The sequence below is a fragment of the Haliaeetus albicilla genome, chromosome 19, assembly GCF_947461875.1.
Source record: "Haliaeetus albicilla chromosome 19, bHalAlb1.1, whole genome shotgun sequence".
In the NCBI taxonomy this organism is placed as follows: Eukaryota; Metazoa; Chordata; class Aves; order Accipitriformes; family Accipitridae; genus Haliaeetus; species Haliaeetus albicilla.
In genome coordinates this window covers 6,906,856-6,934,712 of record NC_091501.1, presented here as the reverse complement: position 1 = coordinate 6,934,712, position 27,857 = coordinate 6,906,856, and the positions used below count along the sequence as shown (strand labels likewise).

Below are 27,857 nucleotides of genomic sequence, written 5' to 3'. Positions count from 1 at the left end.
TCTACTGTGGATTAGCTCCTCTGCATGCCCTAGAACACCAGAATAAGAATATTGAAACAAATGTTTTCACCTGAAAATACTTTGCCAATATATAAACTTCACACATAATCTTCTATATCAAAACGGTTTTTCAACAAGTTTAAATTCTTGAAATATTCCATACAATATTTTCCAAATATAAATCTGAGGCAGTCACCTGACTTTTTGTAAAGTAGGAAAACACACACTATAATTTCTTGGTTATGAATCTGATCTTCTTCAGATCTTGAATTTAAGGTGAGATGAATGTTTTTCTTCAATCAATAATGAGATGCTTACATGCTTTTACTGCTTTCTTCTTGACACAATATGTAAACAGAGATGTCATTACCAAACCTTTAAAATAAGCAAAATTTTAGTCCTCTTCTGAGCAAGGTGCATGACAAATAATTACCACATTAAATTAGTGTATTGTCTCTTCCATATTCAAAAACTGTCCAAATCTCATTTGATTAAGCATAAAAAAACCTCTGTGAATGCCATTAGGAGTATTGAGGAATAATCAGTTTTTCATTGTCTCCTTTTGTTTTTGCTAAGACATTGTTAAATTGCATGTTAGTCTTTCCTTTTATATGAATACAGTTTTATTCTCCAGAGACTGAGGGAACTGTTTTCACAGTGAGATTTTTTTTTTAAGCATTTCCTTTTTCAATTAAAGTTGGTAAATTAGTGTGTACTTATTGCATCTTGTTTGTCTGATGCCCTTGTTTCCCTCATAAATATATTACAAGACTCTTAAATCTTACCAGCCACATGGTGGTTAGAAGAGGGATCTCAGTTAGTAGTGATTCAAAAAGTATTGGTTTGTTATCTTCTTGAATTAGGTCGTTTTTCTTTTTTTTGTCTGTTTTGAAGCTTTTGCTCTTTTGACAGAGAGTAACGTCTGTTGTGCAGCCCTACTGACAGAGCAAGTGTTGAGAAATGTGTAGCAGTTTGCTGATTTCTCCTAATTCAATATCAGTTGTCTGCTTACATGATGTAAATTCTTATTTTGGTCCCATCTAGGCATTGATTTCTCAAGAGATTACTAGAGAGAGAGAGTTACAAAACCCCTTTACCGTTGCTTTTGGTAGCTGAATTTCTGTGTATGTTTTTCCAGGAGACAAATGAGGTTACATTTTGGCAGAAAAATAATAAAAATAAACCCACTAGGAGGACATATGTAGTTTAGACTGCAATCAAAACTGCTATATGTAAGTGTTTACAGTGATTGTTGAAACCTATATCCTTTTGTTTGTAGAACTTTTTAGAAGTCTGTGATATCTGAGGACTATACTATATGGTGTTTTCAGTAAGACTTCTAGGCTGATGTCAGGATACCAGCTTACTGTCTGAGACTTCTATAATTAAATTTTAGGGTGATATGTTAATAGTGGGTTAAATATATTCCCTATATATATACCTGATATGTTTATCTAGCACTATGTTCAAATGAATGTAATAGCTTATTTTTTCTTTGAAGTTACTCTGAAAAGTCTGGGTTGACTTTATGTATGTATTTTAGTACACAGGTTAAATTCTTCATCAACAAAGAATTTGAAACAGTGACTAAGAACAATTAAAAGGCAAACTTAAAGAAACAGGCAACATACTTAAACGTATGAAGTAGCATTGTCCCCTGACATATGAAGACAGATAAACTCTTTGTAACTGGGAAAGGATGTCATAAACATTTCAAAGGCCTTGACAGTACCGCCTGTTGATTTCACTACCTTTCTCATCAGATATATCCTACACTTGATGCTTTGTTTCCCAAATCTAGAATAATAGAATGTCTGTAGCAAGATACTTCTTGTTAACAGCGTATATAAAACCAGAGTTGGAATTCTCGAGTGCTGCTCTTGGTTCTGTTATGGACTAGCTGTATATTTTTCACCAAGTTAGCTAGAATTTGGTCTTTCACTTTTGTCTGATGCAAAATGAAGATAATTCTGCTTCATTTTCTTCTGAAAAACACCGTGAGATGTTCCATAAGTAGAAAGAATTATTCATTCATGATCTCATAACGTAATTATCTGTACTAGTTACTGTCAATTTTTTATGTTATGTGCAAATTATATGGCATACCACCTTGATAATGTGTTCAGGCTTCAGTAATCTGAGACACCACATGACACATTTCTAAACTGAGAGTTTTAGAGGGCCCTTCATCATAGACTATTATATAATTACTGTTATGTTTCAGCTTTTACATTTTTGCATTTGACCTTTCAGTTTCCTGAAACTTTTGACGTTAAAATTTTGCAGATTTACTCTCTTACTGAGTACTATCTGTAATTGTATGTACACTCTGAAACTGGGCAAGTAATAGACATTTCTGCGTAAGGGGGCAAGCTGAATAGGAAAGAATCCACTGTATTATTATAAATTATTGAGTATTGGGTTTAGCCAAATATTGAACAGAATTTTTTAGAATGGGAGAGACATTCCAAATAAAAGTTGCCTTTGTTTGTTCAATTGTTTGCCTTGATAGATTTTCAAACCTTTCAAAATTTTATATTGTGTATTAAATCAGCTTTTTTTCCAGCTGGAAAATCCCTCATGTACACAAGCTTGTGCTGCATACGTCCATATAATTCTAATGATTCTCACCCTTTCTGGTGCTTGAAAGAAATTAAGAAAATAATGTAATAGGTCAGGAAGAAATCACAAGATGCTGGAGAAGCACTGTGGTGTCATCAGTTAAACTCTGATTTTTTTAATCAAGGTGTCAGGGACAATTTACCTGTATCTGACGCTAGTGTGCTGAGTGATATAGGGGAAGTTACTCTGTACAACCCATAATAAAATGAAAACATTGCCATTCATTTCCCACATGTAAAGATGTGAGAGCCATAATGAGGGAGATTTTGTAATATTCTTTGGAAATTTTCAGCTTTAAGTGAATAAATTACTGTGTTTATCTGCTGCTGGGAAGCTTGAAGGAATAGTGAGCACTGCAAAGGGGAGGACAAAGTTTCTTCCTCATACCCTAGACTTAGTCTCACACAGGAGCCAGATAGCATGGAAAATGCTTCCTGAGAGAGTCTCTGGATGTATGATTACTAGAACATGAGGGATGGAGAAAGAATGTTTAGCACTGATATTTTTTGTACAAAGAAAACTGTGCACACAGAAAACAACAGTTGAAAAGGAAATGGAGAGAGAAAGAAGATGCTTACAGTACTGATGAACGCTCAAGATATGCCAGAAAGGATAGTTTTAGAATAAGATATGCAACAAATGACATGTTCTGAAGTAATAATTTGTCAATACCCTGGAAAAATACTTTCAGATGAAAATTTAAACACACATTTACAGAGTATTCTTACCTTGGATATATTGTGTTAGCTAAATGTGATTATATGGATACTTTCTAGGAAACTAACAAATCATGGTGGCAGCTCCTTAATTAACAGTGTTACCTGAAAAGCAAAGATCCAGCTGCATAAAGACAACCCGAGAGTGTAAGGGAATTAAGAGTCTGTCTGTTGTTAGGAGACAGTGAAGAACCTTATTCTGTGAGAATCCTCTTTCAAAAATCAGAGAAAGGATACGTGGATTTGATGGGGTTTGCATTGGATAAGGGAATAGAAAGAAGGAAGAATTAAAGGAACAGAGAAAAGAAGTAAGACAGCATATATAAAAAAGGTAACTAACAGAACAAAATCGAATCAAGGGATTTGTACTCTGACAGGGGAAAGAACCAGAGCTATATGAAATATAAGAAGCCTGAAGTTTGTACTTTGTTATTTATTTGAAAGGCACATCATAATTTAAAATCCTTAAATAAAATAAGGTTTGAATGTACCTCTTATTAAATATTTTTGAAAAATGTCAGCAAAGGAAGTAAAAAGCATAGCCAGAGAGAGAAATTAAAAAAGAATAAAACTCATTTTATAGCTTTCTGTTGAACTAGCAAAAGGCATATCATGAGTTGATAAAGAAAAAAATACAGTAGTGCACCTATATTAATAGACTTACATTACATGGAAAAAATACTTATGGACATAGAATTATAATGATTTTAATAATATCACTTTTATTAATAAGAAACATTTTAAATGGACCTATTTATGTTATGTATTTACGTACTGATTCAAGTACCTTACAGAATCTTGGCCCAAGACTCAGATGGCATTTTTATACTGGTAATTCTGTTACTGCACTGGCACTTAGAGCCAATAAGTTTAAAGAACCACTCTGTTTCCTTGTTAAAAGGAAATAGAAATGCAAAAAGACTGAAAGACAAATCATGCCCACTAGAGATTTTCTTTATTTACTCCCTGGAAAGTTCCAGTCCATCTCAGAATAGAATGGTTAGAAAGTGGGTTGACCTTATCCTCAAGATTTCAGCAGTATTTCAGAGCCAGAGTTGCTGGCCACTGGCATTCGACAGGATACAGAAATACAAGCTTCAAACTGGTATAAGGGAAAACCCTAGATGTCAGTGGTTACCCAGAAAGGCAGTAGAAATGTCCCCATTTGAATATGAGATCTGCGTTTGTGAGATGCTGATGAAATTCCTTGACTCACTGGACCTTGGGTAGTGATAGGGTTAGCATGCTGCAAGTCCAGCTACTAAGTTATCTTGATTTTGTGATTACAGACAGTATGGACACTTAAATAGAAAGAGGAAGAAGTGAACTTAAGGATAGGAGGAAATGTTTTAATATTAACTGGCACTGTTGTTCTGGCTTGCATAGCAGAGAACATGCAGTATTTGAACCAAGTTAAAAAGCTGGGTAAAAAAGTTAAATGCTGTTTAGACAGAACAAGAACAGCAGGAAATGTGTTTGATAGTAAGTTATATTTGCAGAAAAGGCTAATTCAAATGTTTCATCTGAAGTCAATCGCTTATTTATTGATTACTAAAACAACAATGAGACGTGCTTAAAGCAGTACAGGATTGTGTTCAGCATGTTAAATTACCAAAAAATTTACTGACTGATTTGGCTCTAAGAGCTAGGAATGAGTTATGTGTACAAAAAAATATTTGAAGCTGGGAAGTACCAGCAATGATAACAATATACAGATGAAGATCTGCAGGATAGGCAAAGATATAGATTATTTTCAGAAAAGCAAGGATTTGAAGAGTGTGAAATGAAGAAAACTATCTCCCTTGTGCAGTATGAATACAGATTTTGGTTGGGATTCTGCTTCCAAGTAGTTTCAATAAAATCCATATGAATCCAAACTCAGGTAACAGACTGATACTTCCATAATGTGAACTAGAGTACAAATGATGGATGTGACAGAAATGTAAACTATTTGAAAGAATTCAAGAAAATTATATCTGAAATACCAATGCCTAGACCAAAACTGAACAAACATTAGCAGCTTCTCTGTGGTCTGTTAATGGTGGGAATAACAGATTTCCCCTGCTCTGTCTGCTTTTAAACCTAAAAGATCTTAAAGTGATTAGAGTTGTGTAGTATGCTGTGTGCCCAGAGATGTTCCACCTCCAGAATTAAAATACCTCCCTCTTCTCTAAGCCACACTGGGATCTGGAATCCATACTGTATAGCATTTAAGTCTTCAAAGGTCTTTATCTCATCAGAAGGCTGAGGGCACACTGACTGGTGTAGTATTGGGCACCCAAAAAACGCTGGCATTGTTGCTTTTTTTTTTTGCTTTTTTTTTTCCAAATTGCAAGCTATTGTAGTATGTGTAGAATCAATGGGAGATCTGATTTGATTCCATTTTCAGCCTGATGGCATTCTAACCTTTATCTCTCAATTATTGACAACATGCCCAAATCAGTAAACTTACCAGCTTTTTTTGTTGGATGGACTGGGAAGGCATTTGCTGCTTCTCCTATTGCACTGGGTCACTATGTAGCAAGAATAGGTGGTATATGGAACAGAAGGAAAAAGCAAACAAAAAGAGTGAAAACATTACTTAGTGGAGAGAGCACATGCTGTGAAGGCAAGTCCTGGAGGGATTTGGAGTCTGGTCCAAAGAGAGTGCATTTTAATTGAAATGGTTGTTGTATTAGAGGTGAAGTCCAAGCACTCCCCAAACAAACAAAACCAACCCAGTGGTAATCTGGAAATCCTGCTTTAATTTTTGTTTTATCTCAGTTTGACTAACACTTTTCTTCCTGTTCTGTTCAATTTCTTCTCAATATTTTGGTTGTCAAAATACAGAGATGACAAATGACTTTTATTCAGAAAGCCAGCAGAAAATCTGTGTACCGCTGATGTATACTGCAACATGTACAAACTGTTCTGAATGTTAATAGCTCTGTCACCCTCTCAGTTGGTAAAACATACTTCTCAGAGGTAACTCCTTTTCGTAGAGATGAGAGATTGGCTTAGAATCACCACTAATGAACTTTATGTAAAAAGTATGTACAAGACATATAATAAGTAACAATATAATGTCATAAACCAAAATTAAGGCAATAATGTGTGAATAAAGGTATTTTTAACCATGTGTAGAACAGTATGAAAATACAGGACAAAACCACACATACCTGAATGAAGTTACCCAAGTAAAAAAACAAAATCAGTTTAGTTTTCCACACACAACGTAAACTTTGCATTAATAAAATAAGAGTTTCTTCCATGACATTTTTAACAGCTGCTGTTGATAGTCTTAAATTTTAGTAAGCTTCCAGAAGTCCTGCTGGCCTTCAAGTAGCAATGGATTTCTGTATTGATTTTTCTCTTTAGCTGTGATCCAAACCCAGTCCAAGTTAGGGCAATAAATAAGATAATTTCCCAGTAAGTCAATATCCAGGCTTGGTTAATCTGCAGCAACTCTTTGATCAAAAGGTTCTATAAATTAAATTATCTGCATGTGAGAAAGTGCACAACTGAAGAAAGGAGCTGGCTACTAAAGTTTTGTTTTTTTCTGAACTATTAGTAATTTCCTAGACATTTCCTTAATTCCTGTGGAGTGTTCTTATTTTGCTTGTGTTAGCAAAGCTTATCATACAGTCGTATTTACTAACAAGTACATGTTGTTCACAGGAGACTGAAAACTTGTGGTAATGTATGCAATACATATGGTTAAAAACTTTAAAAAATTGTGATTAAGAATACAAATTAATGGATTTTTAAAATGCTCCTTGGCCATGTTACCAAATCCACAAATTGTTGTGATCTCTGTTAACTGCATCTCATCATCAGAAAATAAGAATGAAAATATGTTTATTATTGTTGGGTGATTATTTTTAAACTGAAATCTCCACACATTGCTTAAGTATTATGATAAGACAGTGTGGGTTTAAAAATTATTGGCTGTGAATATTTAAATATAGAGAAGTTTATGTGAAGGGTATTACTTTAGGGATTGTGCACTTAGAGATTGTGCACTTAGAGTTTAGAATGGCTACTATGCCAGCAGGATAAAAATACAAGAAGTCAGAGTAAAGATAAGATGGGGAAACCAGTCCAGGAAACTGTTTTGCACTGTAGCCAAAATCAATATCTAGGGAAAAATGCTAGAACAAGGCAACATGTAGTGAAACTTTCCTACCCTCCATTGATTTACAGTTTAGGGACTTCCTGAGCCAAATTTTTGTGTCTATTTGCATTTGCAGTGGTAAGGCTGTCCTCAGGCCTCCCAGAACCATGAGTTCACTGGCAGAGTAAAGCATTTCCCACAACAAAAGAAGACGGATTTATGGAGCACTTAAGCCAAATGGAGATACACAAGTTCTTGGGACCACATGAGATACATATGAGGGTGATGAGGGAGCTATGCAGTGGTGTTGTGAGGCTGCTCTCTATCATATTAGAAAGGTTATGGCAACTGCTGGAGTTTAGTGACTGAGAAAAGGCAAACACTGTACCCATCCGAGAGGGCCAAGATCTGTGGAGATACAAGTTGGCCTTTGTATCTGGAAAGTTATAGAAAAAAATCTTCCTGGAAGCTGTTTCCAAGCACATGAAGGACAAGGTGGCAAATGGGAACAGTCAGTATAGATTTACCAAGGCATAATCATGCCTGGTCGACCTGATTGCCTTAATATCACCCATAAACTTTGTGTTCTTATTGTTCACCCCTTCTCCAGCTCATTTAGGAAAAGGTTGAACACCATGGGTGCTAGAACAAATTGCAGCAGATAGCCCCTCCACTATCAACTGACCATTTTTCCTGATTTATCTTTTCTGCTTTTTAACCAGTGGTGTGCACATATGAAGAACTTCTTTCTCATTCCACAACAGTTTAGTGTTTTTAAGAACTTTGGATGAGGGACTTAATTTACAAGAATTTTGGAAATCCAAGATCACCCTTATCTTCCTTGACTCCATGCTTGTCCTTTCTTCTGAAGAACTCCCAGTAGATTTCTGAGGCTTAACTTCACAACAACCATCTTCCTTTTCCTACAAGATACCTTATTTATTACATAATATTTATTCACATACCCACAGATTCTGCTCTTTAGAACAATTTAAGTGATAGAGATATACAGCATAGTAGTTTGTAGTTCCTTAAATGTCCCTTGGATAGTTTTGGAAGAGTCAGTATACATTAGATACTACCTAGTTTTCATATAGCAAGGAACTTTTGAGTGAGTGGCTGTATACCAGGGTTCAGATATCTTTATCTGTGAGTGAATATGGTTTGTTCCTGGTCATTCATTACTATTAATTTTGTCTATAGGTTCCATAATTCCTTCTGCTGACACTTCATTGTATCAAGGCTCTTGAGCCACTAGTTAACTTTCCACATCAGTCCTATCTTCAGATTGAAGCCGGCTCATCCTGTTCAGGTATGTCCTGATTTTGGTGTATTCTGAGAATTGAAATGTATATTATCAGGGAACAGAAAGGAAGAATGCAAATTACTGCAAAATCTATGTGGATGAGGAATTTTCAACGCATTTTTTATTAACCATAATCCTTTATTAGACCTCACAGAGGTGTAAACTATACATACAAATACATTAGAAAGATACCCTCTTAACAGTAATGCTTCACATTTTGGACCTGATACCAAGAGGGTTGCAAACATTTCAGTACATTCTACAAACCAAAGGGTGCATTAGCCTTTATGTATACAGAGTGACAAAGCCCTTTACTGAAATCAAAGTAGATAGATAAAAGTGAAAATCAGTCAGCTACCTCTTCCAACCTTTACCTACCATAAATGCATATAAAAGCCTTTAAAAGCATGAATACACTATTATTTATGGAGCAAAGTTTACTGTTCTAGACAGCTCGTAGAGAGAGGGGAAGAGAATGGTCAAGATGGCATTACATGAACTGCAAACTAGCAAAAATTCTTGATTTCTTTTATATTTGTACATATTAAGAGCTCTGTTTTTTGATTTATTGGTTGTTACTAGAAAAGCTTGTAAGTGCTAAATGGGGAGAATAGCGCAACAAAGACATTGTTGAGGTATTTGGGGGATTCTGCAACACAATGATGTTACATACACAGTATGAAATATTATTTGTCATCAAGTAGTGACATTGTATTATGAGTAAGCACAAGAAAATAAAAAAGAAAGAATAAATCCAGTTAGAACTTTAATAGAGAGTTTAAATGGTTTTTAGTGAATGAACATTTAACACTTGTCACTGTTTGGTTATAATGACTTGAAATGTTAATAGTAGCATTATTCAGTAGTGAAATCAGAAATTCATGTATCCACATTCATGCTTGCATCATGGAAACCCCAGTTTTAGTCAGGATACCAATTGAAGTCCAACAGTGAAGAAAGGGAGGACAGTTATTATTCCTATTGGAAAGGCTGTCCTGGAAACCAAGTGCTATTGATCTCTTCATTTAGCACTTCTGGGTGGCTTTGGAGATAATTTGGGAGGAGAGAAAGCTCATACATGATTTGATTATCAGCAGCAGGTGGTGCTGCTTCTTCTACTTTGTTTCCTAAAATCCTGAGGCTTGCTAAACATGTTTAATATTCAACCCAAAGACTCCAAGGATTAAGAAACTATAAAACAGACCCATCGCATTCTGATAAAAGCAATGTGAAATATCAGACTACAGGTGAAGCTGTTCAGAACATTATGAAGTACTAGTATACTTTCAGTGGAGCATTTTATGACTCATGTTTGATGAGACTTAGTTTAATCAGGCAACTATTATCATTATACACTTTTAATAATTGTTTTTTTCATCTTGCACAGGATTTCTATAGAATTCAGTTGAACTAATTCCTTAGAAATGTTAATAAATGAAAAGGTAAGATTTATATACTGTATCATGCAGTGTAACTTGCATGTGCTTTATTATATTCAAACTTGTCTCTAAGTGGAAATAATGAAGAGTATTATAATTCTTATACAGTATTTATATCAATTTGATTTGAAATTCTAATCTAAAAAAAAGAAAAAAAAAAGATGGAATTCATCCCTGTGCACAAAATAAGGACACTGTACCTCTTTCACTGGTAGCACTTTAGTCTATCGGTCTTGGATTCTTTGTCTTTGATCATTGTTAAAGTGGGCTTTTTCATGCCATAAACAGGGTTAATGCCAGTGAACCAGGAAGAGTGAATATTAATTTGATTTTAAAATGTACGAAGTTAAATATTTCACTACAAAAGATGAATTTCATTGAATCAGTTGTAAATATAGTTATCTGGTTAAACCTTTTTTTTAACACGAGTACATGAAGCATGATCCTATTTATCAAGATAGAGTCCTTTTTGTTCTGCAGGTATTTTGTAGTTGCTTTAGAGGAATGAGATTATACTAATGAATGTAAAATACAATAAGAAGGAATGTTTTTGATTTAGTTAAAAAATGGTTCATACCTTTCAAATGTGAAAAAAAATCTCTCAACTATATTTGTGATGTTTCTTAAGAACTTCAATCAAGTGTGAACATGTAAATGTTGTAGGTGGGTGTATGTATGTTAAATATTTGTGGGAAAGGATGTTTAGCAGCAGAAGTATCATCATGTTGGTGCTTTTTATGACTTTTGTGAACCAAGCTGGCAAAACAAAAAGTTACTGAAGAATATAGAGAAATCAAAAATTATTATAAATAATTTGGGATATAGGAGTTTACAGTGCTAAGTCTTTTCCACTTCTGAAATAGTTAAGGGTACTATAGAGAGGCATGAATTATTCTTACAAAACCCATCTAATTTATGAATAATTGAAATGATATTAAATGACAGAAATTTTCATTCTTCTCTGTTTATATTACCCATTGCTCTTACTTTGAAGGGATGCTTACACTTAAAAAAATCTCACTTAACAGAAGTTATCTGGAGAAAAATGAAATAAAAGAAAATTTTAAAATCAATGTTTTCATAATAAGGCCCTCAGAGTTAGTATTTTATGTCTCTGCTTAAACAGATAAATAAATTTGCCTGATGACAACAAAGTGTCTTATGATTTAAAAATCAGGTTGTTTCTTTAGGTGGATTTGTGACACCCATATTATACAATGTTCTTCTAAAGTTAGATTCCAGTTGGATTATTGAATATAATCCATGAGAAATAATGTGTAAAAAGCAAGAAGTTTAAATTTTACTTAAGAGGAAAAAGAAGAAAAGCATAATATACATGTGCACACATTATAACATTTTATATATATACACATATACATACATATGTCTCTATATATGTATATATCTATATATACATACACACACCCTTTATGCAACTAGTATAAGATTTCCTAATGTAAGCATCAGGGAGGTCCTTCTAGTTTTGGTCTCTGCTAGACTGGTATCTCCATACTGTACTATATGTAATCAAGTTTCAGATATTCCCATAACATCCTTCATGTAAAAAATCAAAGAAGCTTTATATATATCAGATACTGTGTGTTTGGACAGTTATAGTCCAGTAGAATATTCCAATGCTGTGAAAAGCAAAATGTATAGTGTAGGATCACAATGAGTAAAAACTTTGTGTTAATAACATTTTTCCTTCTTTCAAGACAACTTTAATCTAGTTGCTTTACTTAATGCTACTTCCACAGATGAATTGGATAATTAGTAAGCTCATCAAGGCAAATTCTTTATTTTTTGTGGATTGTACCCGAGAGGAAAAAATCTTAATCACTTGAAAGCCTCATCTCCTCCTCCTTACCCCTGCCCCCCAAATCAAAACAAAGTGAATCAAAATAAAACACACCACCACCACCACCCCCCAAACACACAGACAAACAATAAAATATGCTGCAATACTGTTTTAGCTAGGTTTGCTGGGGGGAGGGAGGAATGAATGTTGGTTTTGAATAGAAGTTTGGCATTTGGAAGACTTGTTTGCACTGAACAGTATCCTTAAAAGAGGGACCAGTATAGGTTGAGTCCCCAAATAAATTATTACTATTCCTTTTCTGACTAAAAATAAAACATTTTAAATATATTGATTATACCTTCATCAGAACATAAGTATTCTATCTAGCCTATAGGTTCCAAGAATCTCTATTTGGGCTTAACTTACCATCATTTTAAAACAAAACAATGAAATGTGAAATTTTGCACATCAGGATGTTCATAGTGACCACATAAAGTTAAAAAAAAATTCACAGACTGTTAGCCATGTATTTCAACTTTTTCTCACATTTGAAACTGGTGAGAATTACAAATAGCATCAGTTTCATGTTAGGAATATTTATTTTTTCATTCCTTGTTAAAATCAGATGCATTTCTTTCTGGGTTTTGTGGGGTTTTTTTAAGATTATTGAATTTTGGGGGGCATGCCATGAGAGAGAAGGTAATCAGGTAAAAATAAAAATGTGTGATCAATGAAAATCTCAATTATATCATGCCACTGACTTTAAGCCAAACTCTATGCTGCTTTCATGCTAGAGTGTGGCTTAAAAATCTTTGGTATGATATAGGACTTGCATTAATTTGAACAGGCTTTCAGTTATATCCATTGTTCCCTGATTTTAAATGCTTGTCTTCATCTGTATTTCTGACTTGGAGTAAAGATTCAGAATTGCATTTCAAGTCTACAAAACTTTGTGGCATTTTGACTCTTATTCCTGCCCCATCTCCACTGATTTAAGATTTCTTTGCCATTACTGAGTGACAAAAAGTTGAAAAGTTATGGCTAGTTGTACTTCTATTTTAATAACCATACCTATATAATTGTCATTTTCATACATTAAAAAAATATTTATGCTTTCTTTTATATTTTAGTCAAGTACTTTCTTAAACAAAACAATAGCACCACTTTGGCATTGTTGGCCAAACCAGTAAGAGGTAAAGCAAATATGCATACACTTTTCTGAACTTGTCTTATCACGCATGTGCTTGTTAAAATGGAGAGCCAAGAAGACACAGTGCTTGGCCTAGAGCCTTCATTAATCAACTTTAACCATCGATACTAGGTCAACAAACAGCTCATGGGGCAACTGAACACAGTTACTAGTTGTGTATGGAATTCACTTCTGTAAAGAAAGCCTACCACTAAGTTACCCTTTGATCTTAAAAATTGACTGTAATCTGTCTCGGGCAAAAGGTGCCTACTTTAAGGTACCTACAGGGACTGAACGCAATATTCCCTTATTTGATTATCTTTTCTCTCTTGACTGGATGGTACAAATGAGCCTCATACAAGTCTTTCACACAAATATAAGTGTAGGTTTGTAAGTACATTTTGAGCAGAATATAGAATTTATACCTTTTCTGTTTAAACGCTTAACAATTAATTATTGTTACTACGGAGATGAGACTCAAATTTCGCTACCTTGATGAAAGAGATATATTAACTTCAGTGGGTTTAGATCTGCGTCCTTTTTGAACTAACTGAAAGTAATGAGGCTTAATTCACTTTTTTACTTCTGCACTTCAGTGACATTCTGTGTAATAATTGGAGTTTTATGTCTGTTCTAGAATGCAAAAATCTGTGACTTCTGTCATGTGATTTACGTGATATGGAAGGATGGGGAGTGGGATTTTCTTTACCACTTAAGTGATTTATGAGTATCAATGGCATCCAGTGGGAGCCCTGTTCCTAAATATCTGGAGTGCTTTTGAAAATCCAGCTGAACCCTTCAATTTCTCTAATTAGAAGTTTTTCAAGCCAGACTATTTTGTACTTTTGGGAGGGAGATGTTTTGTCTCATGCTTCAACTTCTTTAAGTAGCGGATTTATTGAGATTACTAAGCTAATGCAGCCCTTTATCTTTCACACTGACTGGTATATCATGTGCTCCCTGCCATATGACTGGAGTTTTCTTATACAAGTATGCATTTCCCATCCATGCATTTCTCTCCTCTATGGTGGTGGAGCTACTCTCTATTTTGTGATACCATTTGTTCTCTAGTAAAGCAAAGCATTGCCTTTGAAGCTTGTAGCTATTCATTATTTATTGTCGTTTCTTTCAAGAATTGTTCTAATTTGTTTAGGTAGTCAAGCTCTGATGTTAGGTATTGCTGTCTATGAGTGACATTTTCTAATTATGATCTCTCAACAGGGGAAATATGGTGGCATGAATGTGAGTGCATGAATCCCAAAATAAGACCAAAATTTGAATTAATTTACAAGAATTAAATAGCACAATGATGTATGGTTATTCAGTTATGTTAACAGAGCATCAGTAGAATGTTAGCTACGAAGTAACTTGCCACCACAGAGATCTACAAATTGCTTTTTGTGCTTACATCTTTCCCTCCTTCCCTTAGAACTTCAGAGGAGGTAGAGGACAGAGAAAGTCATGGGACACAAAATGGAAATATGTATTATGTCTGTGGAAGCATCAAAATAATGGCTTATTCTTAGAATGAATTTCAGAATTCTGAACAGCCATTGAAGTAAAAATGCTTCCCTCTCCATCCCCTCTGCCAAAAAAAGGCCTGTAAGAGCTGCGATAAATATCAGAATTGCTACCTGTTTGTTGAATTGGTGGTAAATAATTTAGGTTAGTTTCCTCATCTGTTTCCTTGTACTTTCTTCCTTTTTCAACATAACTATCTCAGTCAGTGGCAGCTGTGAAATATTCTTTTTATTCATTTACTGTTCTGCTTTTACATTGCAATAGCAGCCTATTGTGCATGTAAATATGCATCTCAGAAAGCGGAGGGTTTAACGAATTGCATAGGAATATGTTGCACTTCCCTTGGAAAAAATACAAACCCCAAATTTTCTATGGGAATAAAAAAGGAACTAGAATAATTTGTTAGACTTTTAAAACCTACCTTTCCTGTCTGTTTCACAAGAAACAACTGAGGAGCTGTACAATATGCAGCCTGCAGAGATTCTTCTCTTGTGTTGTAATCAATAGTTCAGTCATTTACTCCCATGGATGTAGTAGAAAGTAAGGCAGATTTGAGCCTTTAAAAAGAGATACTCCCTTTACAGATCTAAATTAACATCTCCGTAATTGCTCCCTTCATACAGTACTCTCCTTGCCCTCCTTCGGGCTGACCAAGGGGTACCTCATCCCTTGTCTGAGCTTACTGCGTGCAGGGGAATGGGGGGAAGAAGTTGAGTGGAACCACATTGCAGTTCTGGATGGGGTGGAACAGTGCATTCTCCTCTGTCCTCTCTTCCCTTCTCTCACAAAGAAGTTTATTCCTCGCCTTGGGACACTGTTGGCTACCTATCCCCCTGTACTGCATGGCTGATCTAGCACTGAGTTGATTGACAGAAACGGAGCGTAGGACACAGCGTCAGTCAAGGTAGAATCAGTGCAGTACCTATCAAGGTTACAGGGCAGAGATTATCCAGAAATATGTCTCCCACAAGAGTGCATGAAAGGCTATTGTAAGTAGCAGTTTGAAGGACGTTATGCTTCACCTCCTCTTGAGGACTCTTTCCACACTGTAATTTGGTGATTAGATTAGCTTTTCTGATTTACAGAGAGATGCAGCAGCCTAATTGACAGTCAATTTAGTCACGTCTGATTGTGGGAAGAATTAAAATGGCAGAGAACTTGAGTAACCCTCTGTTACCTTTGAATAGAATGCTGATATTTCAGAAGGGTTTAGGCCCTGATGGGCTACCCTTTGAAGTCATTTAAGGGCTGTTTTTTCTAATTGTCTTCTCTGGGCCTAGGCATCTATGAATTTGTGTTCCACATAACTGTAAGTGAAAACACCACCATTCAAACATCTGAAAGGAAACATGTATCTGAATTTTCTTTTGAAGATGGGAAAGTTATTTCCATGAAGGAATCTGAAGCCGGTTTAGTTCATTTAAACTGAGTATTTTAAAAACTATTTTGTTATTTAATCTTTGGCTTGATCTTTTCATATTTGCTTTTACCCATTACCATTTTGGCCAGACCCTTTCATGTAACAAACTATAAAATAGCACCATTGTACTATAAAACAGAGATTTTTACATACTGTTTGATATATGTGTATTATTGATATGCTAAATTTTACATACTGCATTATATGGAGGAAGAAAGAAGTTACCTATACTGTTGCAAAATAATTACCTGGAAGAATCATTAATGGTTTGAGAGCCTATGTATGCTTTAACTGCTTTTAAAAATCTTTTGTCTCACAAATTGCAATAAACTGCATCTTTGCAAGAGAAGGAAAAATAAAACTGTCTTAAAACAAATGCATCTATAACCCATATTCTGTCAAAATGCCACAGATGGAATTAATGGATGTTTAAAACTGTATATGTTACCTTACTGCTGCTGTTACTGGGAATGTCAAACTGTGCAAATATGAAGGGGTAGACAAACAATGTTATCAGACACTGTAAAACAAACAGCCTGTTGCTTGTATAGAAGTGCAAATAAAAAAACCACCACTTAGACAAGGCTGATGAATGACTCCAGCAGCCAGTGTTCATAGGTTAATTTAGTGCAATTGGATCCATCAAAGGCCCATAAATTTGTAGGCTTTTGAGGGGCACAGGACTTTAAGAGATTTTGTGCAGGACATTTAAAACAGGTTAACAAACAGTAATATATCAACCACAGAATTTTTTAGCTCTGGGCTGGTTAAAATGTTCTGTTCTCTAAAGACTTAATATTGGAATGTTTAGTTGCATTGTTCGCTGGGAGAATGCCCATTGGTTGAGATTGCATCAAGCTTATTAAACCATAGGGTTTTTTAAGTCTTCCAATGTTTAACAAATAATTTATTTACAGCAAAGTATCCTGCAGATGGCACATTCATTCTTCATTCTTGTGGATGGCATGTTCTTACATTCTGTAGTTTCTGTTTCCTGTGTTCCCTCTACTTGTATTCTTCAAATGCACTTCCTGAAGGTGTAGAAAAAAATAATTATTCCAGATAGGTTTTAACATGCTGTATGACCACAAAATTCATATTAGTGGGAAAACAGTTATCCTGAATGCTGGAATTGTTAGAGCCCTTCTGCCAGTTCACAGAGAACTTAACTATACAAAACTTCTGTACACTAAATTCCCCGTTCTCTCAGGCATAAGCACTTTGATTGCCGCCATTGTTGATCTTGGCAGAGGAAACATCTGCATACTGGAACCTGGATGGGCTTAGACACACAGTAGGTACCAAAGATTTTCTTTCTTTCAGAACAAGGACATTTGCAAAAGCAGGATGTCTAGGGGCCAGGGAACTTTAGAGTTGTAACTGCAAGATTTATGGAGCCTCCTGGGCTTTGGTACCCAGTGGTCAGAGGTTTTCAAAACTGCTGAGTGGGACTCTGTTACCTACATATTGCATAAATGGCATATTAGATGTGTAAGGTTTTTGTTGGATAAGGCATTTAGGAGGATAAAAAGTGTGGGTTCACTGCAGGAGCTGCAGCCAAATAATTTTTATTTTCAAAAAGAGACCTGTTGATGTGCCAGGCAAATCGAGAGGGCTTTGGAATGAATAATGCCCTTGGTTCACTGTCATTCTATGCACAGGCCAGTTTCCAGCAGCAGTGGTGGTTGTGGCATAGATCTTTCAGTTTGATTTCCTTATTTGCCATGCTGGTAAATATTAGCCGGGCCCAAATCTTTTCATATTCAGTACCAGACTAGAGGCAGAATTCTTAAGTGACTCTCCATATTTATAATCCTCATCAGAACTAAAATTCTCAGTTAACTGAAATCATGTCTGTTGTTCTAACAAAAGCCAAAAATAAAAAATCTCCTTGAGAAAGGTGAGGCATGTGTATGCAGCTCTACCACTGCATTATCTGCTATTTAAACCCTAAAAAAAAAAAAGGAAATGTAATCTCTAAAATTTAAAAAGTAATGAAATTTTTGCCTGCTTTTCTGATGGACAGAAAGAAAATGGAAGCTGATTTGATGCATTACAGTAGTTTTGTGGCTTTTTAAAAATGATTTCCTATATAAAATACTATTCTATATATAACTTTTCCATTTGCCTCTAGTATCTATTAAACACAAAATAAATCAGAAACTGGCAAAGGATCACAAAACTTGAACTCACATAGAGCTTATTAATTTTCACTGGTTTTGGATTGGGTTCTGATGGATATGAGTTGAATTATTATTTTCAGAATATAAAAAAACCCCAAGCAGTATTTGTAATTGTTAAATTAATTATACCACCAACAAGTAAAACATTGAGCCAAACTAAGATTTATCATCACTGACAAGCCAAATTTGTTAATAGCAAAGTATTCATAATGAAGAAATGTCTTTGTTAGCAATCTGCCATTCTAGACATTCTTAGTCCGAAATGCAATACTAAATGAGGAAGAAGAGATTAATCATCTAGTCATTATTCCTGTGATCAGTTCAGTAGGATACTGGCTTGTCTTCATCAAATTTTGCTAATACCACTATAGAATAGCTTCCTCAGCACGGGTCAAATAAAGAAACAGAAATGTCAACAGAACTCTCCTTATCCATAAATTAAAATTTTGCTGTTCCATCACCTGTTTCTCTTGCAGCTTTTCAAAAAATACCTTTTCTGTCTTTAGTTTTCCCTAAGTTATACCTTAGATTTCACCCTGAAGTACTCATTCTGGATTAACCCTTCAAATTGCACTGATTTTCACTAAAATCATCATTGCAGCACTTCACAGGAGTCTACCACTGTTAAGGATCCTGCTTAGTGCTACAAATGCTTACACTGGTAGCAATGAACTAAGAAAACAGGAATTCCTGGACTCATCTGCCCTGGTTTTTTTCCTCCTGGCAACAAAGTAAAATATCCTGGTCAGTGCTGCCCCTAGGTTCTCCTCTTTGAAGAGAGTTTACCAGCATATAGGAAAAGTTATATGCTACATTTTAGTTGCAAAAAGTCATACATTCTTAAAAGCTGCACACTCATGACCTATAAAATGGACAGTGAGAGCCTTATTATGAAACAACAGCCATTTTGCATTACAGTGGCTTTCAAAGTATACTTAGATTGAAAATTAACTATATGTTTCCCAAATGAAAATATTTTCTCTCCACTGCTGTTGTTGCCTGACTTTAAAATGGTTTTATCATCCAAATAAAGCAAATACTAAGATGCAGCAGGGTTTCAGTTATAGCTTTTAATACTGACATGTAGATGGAAAAAGAGCTGTCATAATACACAGGCTAGATTTGAAATTGAGGGAAGATGGGCAGGTTACTTTTAGAACAGTTTCTCCTTTGGAATCAGCATTTTGATGAATAACTACAAAGTGGCACTGGTGGTGGCAGCAGTAACATGCATGCCAGAAAATGCTTTGACCCACATAACACATTTTTTCAAGTATGCAGTGTTGAGACCATTGAAAAAAAAACAGTGTGAATGCCTGAATCAGGTTCTCAGACCTGCATTTGCACTGGTATAGAAAAGCTTGCCTTATTTCTCAAGTCTTTGAAAAAAAGGTAATTAGAAATAAAATTGTTATCTGTGGTGCTTGTTTCATTATCAGATCCTCTGAACTGATATTCAGATCCAGACAAAGACAATAAGCATTTTAAGGTGGCAGGTGCAAATGTCAACTTCGCATAAGTCAGTTCAGGAACAGAGCAGTGCAGACTTCTAGCCTGTCACCTTAAGCATGGATCTTTGGAGACACGGCAGCATTAACATAAGGATTACGACAACCTCAGTGATAGTAAAGGTCATTTGACTAAGATGGAGGGGTATTGGGAAGCATGCAGCAGCATTCTTATCCTATTAGGCTGGACATTCAAACCTCATATTGGCATTAAAAGGTCTCTTGCTTTATTGGTAATAAATGGAAAGTCTAATGTTTGTAGTAACAGGCATGATATCTTAGCTAAGAACTCCCTGGGGTCTCTGAAAACTTTTTAGTTCTGTGGGCAGTGTGATCAGTAACATCATAACAGGGCTGGAAAGTAAGCAACGGGAGAAAATAGTTTTCTGAAGTGAAGAGGCCAAGTTCTTCCATCTGGTACACCTAAAGGTTCCCCCATTGGCTTGGTAATGTGGCATGGCTGTAGAAATTAGGATTAGTGCCATTATGCATATTTTGGCCTGTAAATGTATCTGTGAGTTGATATTGAGCCAAATACAAAAGAATCTGCCAATCTTAGAAAGATTAATGAGAAATAAAGTTATACTTTTTCTGTTTTCTTAATGGCTTTTTCTTAAACTAAAAATATTAACATCTTTTCCCTCTCTCTCTTAGTCCCACTTAGTATTTATTTAAATTTTGAAGATTAGCTAAAATCTGAAAAGGATTTTTGAGACAATCTGCTTCCTATTGATACTTTGGTGGTATATATGTATATTTATGTGTATTTTCCACATATGAGGCCTAAAGAAGAATAAGGACTAAAAATCTGAGGAAGAGCAAAGTTATATCAAGATGTACCCCTCTTTGGTCCTTTTGCTCAGGGTGCAAGGGGATGGCATGGCATTATGGTTTTTTGCTTTCCCTCTTCTTTATTTACTGGATTTTAAAATCAGCCTTACCAGCGTTCACATTCATGTAATAATTTTCAAGGTACCTTGTAGCCTTAAATTGGTAAGAACTTTGTGCCACTGGTTCTGTGACACTGCTTCATTCAAAAAGGTCAGTCTTCCCTCACATACACAATTGTTGTGGAAATTGCTCAATTATTTCCTTTGCTTGAAGAGAGAACAAGGGGGTTTTCGATGTTCTATTCACTGGTTTCCCAAATTGCTGTTAAAACTTAATTCACTTAAGGGTAAATAGACTAAACTTTTGTTAGTATTTCTCAGAAGAGAAAGAAAAGAATGAAAGAAAAGCTAGATGGAACCATGTACACTGAAGACAGAACTTTAATTCCCCTCCTTGCTCCTCTTTCACAGTTTAGAACTATAAACATAAACTTAGTGTAAAAATAGGTGAAACCATTACTTTGCTTTCCAGCACAAATACTGAAAGTTTCTCCCTTTTCCTTACTCCTACCTTACGAGCTGATGTATTTGCTCACTAAATGAGATTTTAATCTGAAAGCAATGTCAACAATTATTCTTATAGTTTTAGGTTAAAAAAAAATCTTGATTTGTAATGTGCTTTGGTTTCACACCTGTTCTCTGTTAAAAAATCAGGGACATCTTTCTTGGCTTTAGAAATGCTGACATATGATTAAGTTGTGTCCTCTTTAATAATCTCTGCTCATATACATAACTAACTGCAGTTGAGGTAGAATTTTATAATGGATTTGTATCATGCAGTTGATCACTTCCTATTTTTTAATTAGTTCTGGCAAGAGGAAAACCTAAGTATCTCTCATTTTTTAACAGTAAGAATTCTACTGAAAGCTTTCAACAGAGTATTCAAATTGCAAGCAAGTAAACAAAACCCTTCTGATGAGCATAATTGATGAGTGATCAGTAAATGAGAGACCAACAGATCCTCCAGGTTGGTTGGATTTCTTTCTTCATTTCTTTTTTTGTGAATCTGTGAAGTATGCTGTTTATATAATAACCCTAAGTATATAATAACAAGGTGTTTATTTTTCACTTTTCAATGTACTTTTATATTTATTTGTAAGTGAAGGTCTTAGAACAGAACAAATACTGGTCTTATAGAGAAATAAATATTTTGTTCATTAGCTACAAACAAATAAAACTCTACACATACAGTCTCTGTAATTGAATTAAAACTAGTTCTTAATGTTGGCCTTATAGCAGCAGATAGGCATTTTTGGAGTTCCCAGCTGACATTAATCATTCAGTGCCTGGCCCTCATCATTCAGATTTGTGCGTGTAGCATAGCAACTTTTGTAATGTAATGACTAAAGACCAGCATTAACATAACCTCTAAGCAGAACAGCCCTGCGCCATTGAACTAAGTTATTCTACCAAATTGTGCATAGAAGGAATGATCTGCTCAAGGAACTGGGAATGTGGACCACTTACAAAAACACTTAAACTAAACCCCATATCCTGTATTTGTTGATTAAAAAGGTTATGAGGCGATGCCACATAAAAATTACATTAGAAGTATGAAAAGCATAAGAACTGATTGTGTATGGAATCTGAGAGTAACAGTACAATGTCTTATGTATACCACTTAAGCCTGCCTTAGATCTTGTATCTAAATAAGAAAATATTAAAGAGGACATATATATTATCTTACATATATATATATTCACTTTATATGTACAAGATATATGTCTCATATATAACATAATATTGAGAGAAAAATATACTAAAGCAGAAAAAAATTGCTCAACTGAAAAATAATTTTACTTTAGTATAATTAATTGTTTAATTAAAATCAGTGACATATCAACACTATGAATTAGCTAAATGCATTCATATTGGGGGAGCCTATCCAAAGAAAAAAGTATGAACATAGCATTGTCTTTCTTAATGGAGGCATGTACAGCTGACTGCAAAAAGCAAGAAAAAATAATTACATAAGAATATGTACCAGAGATGTTTCACACAGTTTTTCTTAATGAATTGTTTCCCTTCTCTTCCCTTCCCTGTATTTTCCTTTTATCTATCATAGATCTGAATAAGTTTCTCCTACCTCTTCTGTATTTTTGTTTCCTCAATCTAATTTTCTCCATCCACAGATATTAATGAAAATTCAGTCTGTTTTTTCCATCAGATTTCTGTTATTTTATCAAGTTCCCATCAAGAAGCGTTTATGATTTTTCTGCTTCTGTTCACCTCTCTCCTCCTTTTCACATACATTTTCTTTAAAGGTGTTGTTTTCTTTAATATTAATTTTTCTCTAATTTTATTTTCTCTCCCCTCTTCTCAGAATCCTGTCTTTTCTGTGTAATGCACCATGGTTCATTCAGTTCTTCAACATTTCTCATCTTCTCAACCTCTCTGATCTAATTCCCTCCCCTTTCTTTTCCTCCGCTCCTCACTGTCCTTTTACTGCCCTTTCCACATCTTGATTTTTTCTCCTTTTAATTTCCCGGATGATTTCTTCTGCAGCTAGGTTCTTTCAATTACTACATACTCCTTCTAATTTTTTTTCTTCTTCCAGTATTCCCTCTTGAACACTACCTCCCCTGCTGCTGCAGAAAGATGCAAGGCCTTTCTTCTGTTCCTTCCTGCTTGTAAGAAAAGTGCTTTCCTGCCTATCTTTTGAGCTGGGAAGAGGACAGCTGCCTAAAGAATGACATCATTCCTTAGCCCTCCAAGGAAAGTGGTGTGGAGATCCATCAGAGAGCTGGCAGGTATCTTGTCTCCTTTTACTTGAAGTTACAGAATGTTTTACCCATCACCTTAGCAACAAGTATTGGACGGAGCACACAGATTGCTGGCTAAGCCTGTTTTCTTCTTCTCCCGCAAGCCTTAAATCTATGTGTGCCCGGATAGGAATGAACCACAGGGTTTTCTTGTCTATCGTTTTCTTGTCTATAGTTGAGCTCTACCTGAAGAAGACTTCACTCGTCATCATGTGTGCCTTTTGAGGTGTTCATGGCTAAGGTGATACTTCCCCTGAGGAATCGTACAGCCACTACTTTAAAAGGTTGAAAACTCCTGAGGAAGAGGTGAAAGGATTCCATTCTATGGATTGACTTATGGAAAAGAAATGGATGCTGGAACAATTAAAATTGTTCTTTTCATAAAGGTGATATTAAGGAAATTACTATATATAGCTGGTTTCCTGACTTTCTATGAAATCTTAGGATTTCATGCAGTTCCATTCTTATAAGAAAAAATTTTCAGATAACTGCAGGAGTGGAGTCAACATATGTGTAGGACAGACAGGGTCAACAGCAATAAAATATATCACTAGAGGCTTACAGCAGATGACAGATAACATGTAAAACAGATGTTCAGAACTCAAACAGGAGAGACAGTTGGACGTGAGCTTAATGGTAGCCTAGTCTAAGATGGGTTACTGAACTATAGGCTCTGTTGAGGAGAGATGAGATTTAACTACATGTATGTACAGTATATATCTAGTATGACAGGAACAAAAATCTGAATACCCTGAACTCCACAACTATACAAATAATACCAATGAATATTTGAAGTGCTTGGAGATTATACATATTAAACTTTAAATAGTTAAAATGAAGCATATAATGATTACAGTGACTATCCAGTTAATTTAGTTCTGATAGACAAAAAAAAAAAAGGCCAAAATAATGAGGAAAGAAAAAAATCATTTGTTCATTTACATATAAAATGAATAGCAGAAGACTGTGTTTTCCCTCTTGATCACTCACTCTACCTCTTCCTGACAAGGAAGGATGAGTGAGGAGGTTCTGGATAGATCAGTGGTTAAACATTCAGTGTTTGGTTTCTCTTTTGAAAGAAGTCTTAGGTGCTATTTATGATTGAATGATGTGAGCACTTGTCATTTACTACCCAGTAGCAGGATAAAGCCTCACAACTACTAGCTGAGCAATTCCATGTTTTATTCAGTGTTCTAAGAAATTAGATACAACCCACCATTTTTTACTTATTTCCTACCATGGACAATATTTTCCAAAACTCCACTAAATCTTAGTGTCCCTAGTAGGCAGAACACATCAGTTGTTTGCTATGTTATCAGCCTTGATAGATTTTTCCTTCCCTAAAATAGGCAGGGATTTGGGGTTTTTTTGTGTGTGTTTTTTTGTTTCGTTTTGTTTTGTTTTGTTTTCCAGCCTGGCCTACCTTTTGTGCTTTTGGCATATCAGTGTGGCGCTGAGCACGTACAGAGCGTGCAGATTTAGGTGGCTTTATTGGAGCACAATACATCTCCAGCCTCCTCAGGTCACAACTCTGGAAGCAGCATTCATCCACTATTCCCTTGTGGTGTAAGCGTCTACTGCTGGATCCATACCCTGTAGGCTTACCTATTCAAAACACAAATGGAAAGTTTTTATGTTAGAAAGAAAATGCAAAGATGTCAGAAGCAATCATATTAAGTTGCATTATTTTAACTGAGTCACCAATGACAGTTGTAGAAGCTGCCTGTGTGTATCTGTTATAAGACCCTGTTCTCAGACACAGGTTCAAAAGATGTTCCTGGAAAAGGCCAGCGTTGATCTCTGTCTATGGGTGGTTGCTATGTAAGCATTTGAGCAAAGTTGTATCTTCTTAGAAACGTATTAAAAGATTTTCTTGAACTGCCTTGGCATTTAAAATGGAGAGGGAGGAAGCTGAAATCTGGCATTTAGAAGCCTTGCAAAGGAAATTTGCCCTTTAGCTTTTGGATAAAAACTGATTGTTGAGCTGACTGGTGTTTAAAGATCATAGATCATGCCTGTGTTGTAGGCAAGTGTTTTCTAATGAAAAAGGCTACACTGAGCCACTATGTGAAGTCAGAATGGGTTCCAAAGGGGAAATAAATACTGTATACAACTGCACAGGCTGCAAGATCTGCAAGCTCAAAAACTAGTGGGAAGCAGGAAATAAGGCAAAAAAGTAAGCAATGAAATGCAGCAGAAATAGGAAGATGATCGATAGGACAGATAAAAGCAGAAGATTTTATATTCTATAGCTTTGCACAAGACAGAAAATGGGACTGACATAATGTGGTCTTTTCTGTGTTTTGTGTTTGCACTGGGCATCTGTACAAACTACTTGATTGGCAAATATTTTTTCACTCAGCTCCAGTAAAGGGTGATGTTTTCATTCATAGAACTCTTACACTCTTCTCTTTTTTCCCAGTGATTTATGATTTCTTTAGTAACTGTTGATTTCTCTGCTATACTATGCAAAGATTACAGGCTCATTGTTTCCTGGCCTTGTTTGTATGCAACCCAGTTGGATGTTCAGTTGCCCTGTTATGACTAACTAGAAATGAAGGAACAGTAAATTCACAAAAATAAGTAGTTGCTTACTTACTATATCTATTTTAAAATTCTGGTGGAATTTGGTTTCAGACAGTAAAATTTTGTAAAGGTTAAATGTTTTGTTTTGACATTTTAAGCATTAAATGTTTCCATTTACAGAATGATCCACATTGGTTAAGAACCCAAAAATGTGGAAAAAAAAGGAAAGAAAATTGCAGCAAGAGCCAAAAAATGAAGTAACTCAATTTAGTCAGCAATTTTTTCTTGCCCCCTCGCCCCCGCCCCCCTTCATTTTTATCACTGAGACCAAAAATCTGTTATTCACAGATTTTGGAAGGAATTTACTTTTTAAGAAATTACTCAAGCTAGATAAAGAATAAGGGTATCAAAAAAGATGAAAATTCAGTTTCTCTTTGGGAAATTATTGGCTCCAATGCTTACACAGCAAATTCTAGGTTAATAGCCATATACTTGTCCTGCAGTTGTCAATTTGAAGACAACACTGCATTTTGCAATTCTCTGTGATTAAAACATATGTCCACTGATGAAGAACCCTTGAGGCCTTAGCACATCCGTAAATGAAAAGACCTCTAGTGGTAAAGTATGTCTAACATTTTAGCCAGCAATACAGTCAGCTAAGAACTAACTATCCCTATGAGCTTTATAAACCCAGACAATAGGTTTTTAAATGTCTTTTTTTCCAGGGACTATAAGTTAAACAAAAAGAAAAACATGCTTACTTAGTATATTGCAATCCACTGAGGGCCTCTATACTGTACATTGCCTGCTAAATTATTTGTTTCATAAGACTAAACAGAACAGCCAGCCAAGAGTAGATTACAGTAATATTTTGATTTGTCTGTGTGCGTGTGTGTGTGTGTGTGTGTGTTGTTTTCTGTGTATCACTGAAAAGTATTATAAATACTAAGACAGAGTTTGTTTTTTTTTTTTTCCCCAGACTATTTTCACTCACTGAATTACAATATAAAGTACAAGCTTTTTCCTGGAGATTTTTCTGAAGTCTGTTAATCAGGTTGTCTTAGCCTAATACTTTTGAAATTTAGCAGTCATGGTAAAATGTGGAGTGTCATTACTGCACGGGATACCCAGAGCTGCTCCACATTTTGTCTTGCTCCCATTTAAAACATGGAAGGGCAAATTCTGTTCCCGGATATACAGGTGTAACTCTCCCTAATAGGTCCAGCTGAACTGTAGGTACAAATAGTTGGTTAGTTAAGCTTACCTTTCTTTTCTCAGTCTGCCAGTTTTTCATGAGCAAACACACTCTAAAAGCTTCTGTTTGAGAATTTTCCTTTAAATGGTATTTCATAGCAGCTAACAGTCATAGGGATTTGGGTGATTCCCTGCCTACTGCTAAAAATAAGGATGGACAGTTCATTGGTTAGTCTCATCTGGCTTATCACAACCTTTCTACCTAGAAAAGATATTACCTATTAAAAAAATTCTATCAATCCAATAGAAGATTTCAGGATTTGTAAGATTTTGCACTTCAAAGATTTTTACAAATGGTAGCTGCTCATGACATTCATGCTAGGTAGGTTTTCTTTGATGGTACAAGACGTAGAGGAACTAGAGCTGTGTACTCTAACTTTTAATAACATCACTCATTTATTTGTGTATGATGTCTTCCCAATAAGTCAAGCAGGAACTTGCACAATTTTTTTGTTAGTTGGAAGTTGTCAATTCTGAGTTTTATTCTCATCTAGCTAGTCTCTAGTTGTGTGATTATGTGGAAGTTATTTTACCCTTCAGCATCTGAATTTAACCATTTATAAAGTTGATAAAATACCTTGAATAACCCCTGATGCATTGCCTGCCTCATTTAGCAATCAGTAGCAACAT

At 35.3% G+C, this 27,857-nt stretch overlaps 1 protein-coding gene across 2 annotated transcripts in view; it reads right to left on the bottom strand.

The window, feature by feature from the left end:
* Positions 1 to 16,715: 16,715 nt before the first annotated feature.
* The window catches only part of IGF1 (insulin like growth factor 1), a 47,830-nt gene continuing 36,688 nt past the window's right edge, over positions 16,716 to 27,857 (bottom strand). The window contains exons 3-4 of one of the 2 annotated variants that reach the window (XM_009913912.2): positions 24,871 to 25,052; positions 16,716 to 17,135 (exon numbers count right to left, since the gene is read on the bottom strand). In XM_009913912.2, coding sequence (XP_009912214.1) covers positions 17,076 to 17,135; positions 24,871 to 25,052 — 242 coding nt within the window. In that variant the 3' untranslated portion in view covers positions 16,716 to 17,075. Of the gene's footprint in view, positions 17,136 to 22,505; positions 25,053 to 27,857 lie in introns of those variants that run through there. The other variant, XM_069807458.1, reaches the window with a different exon arrangement.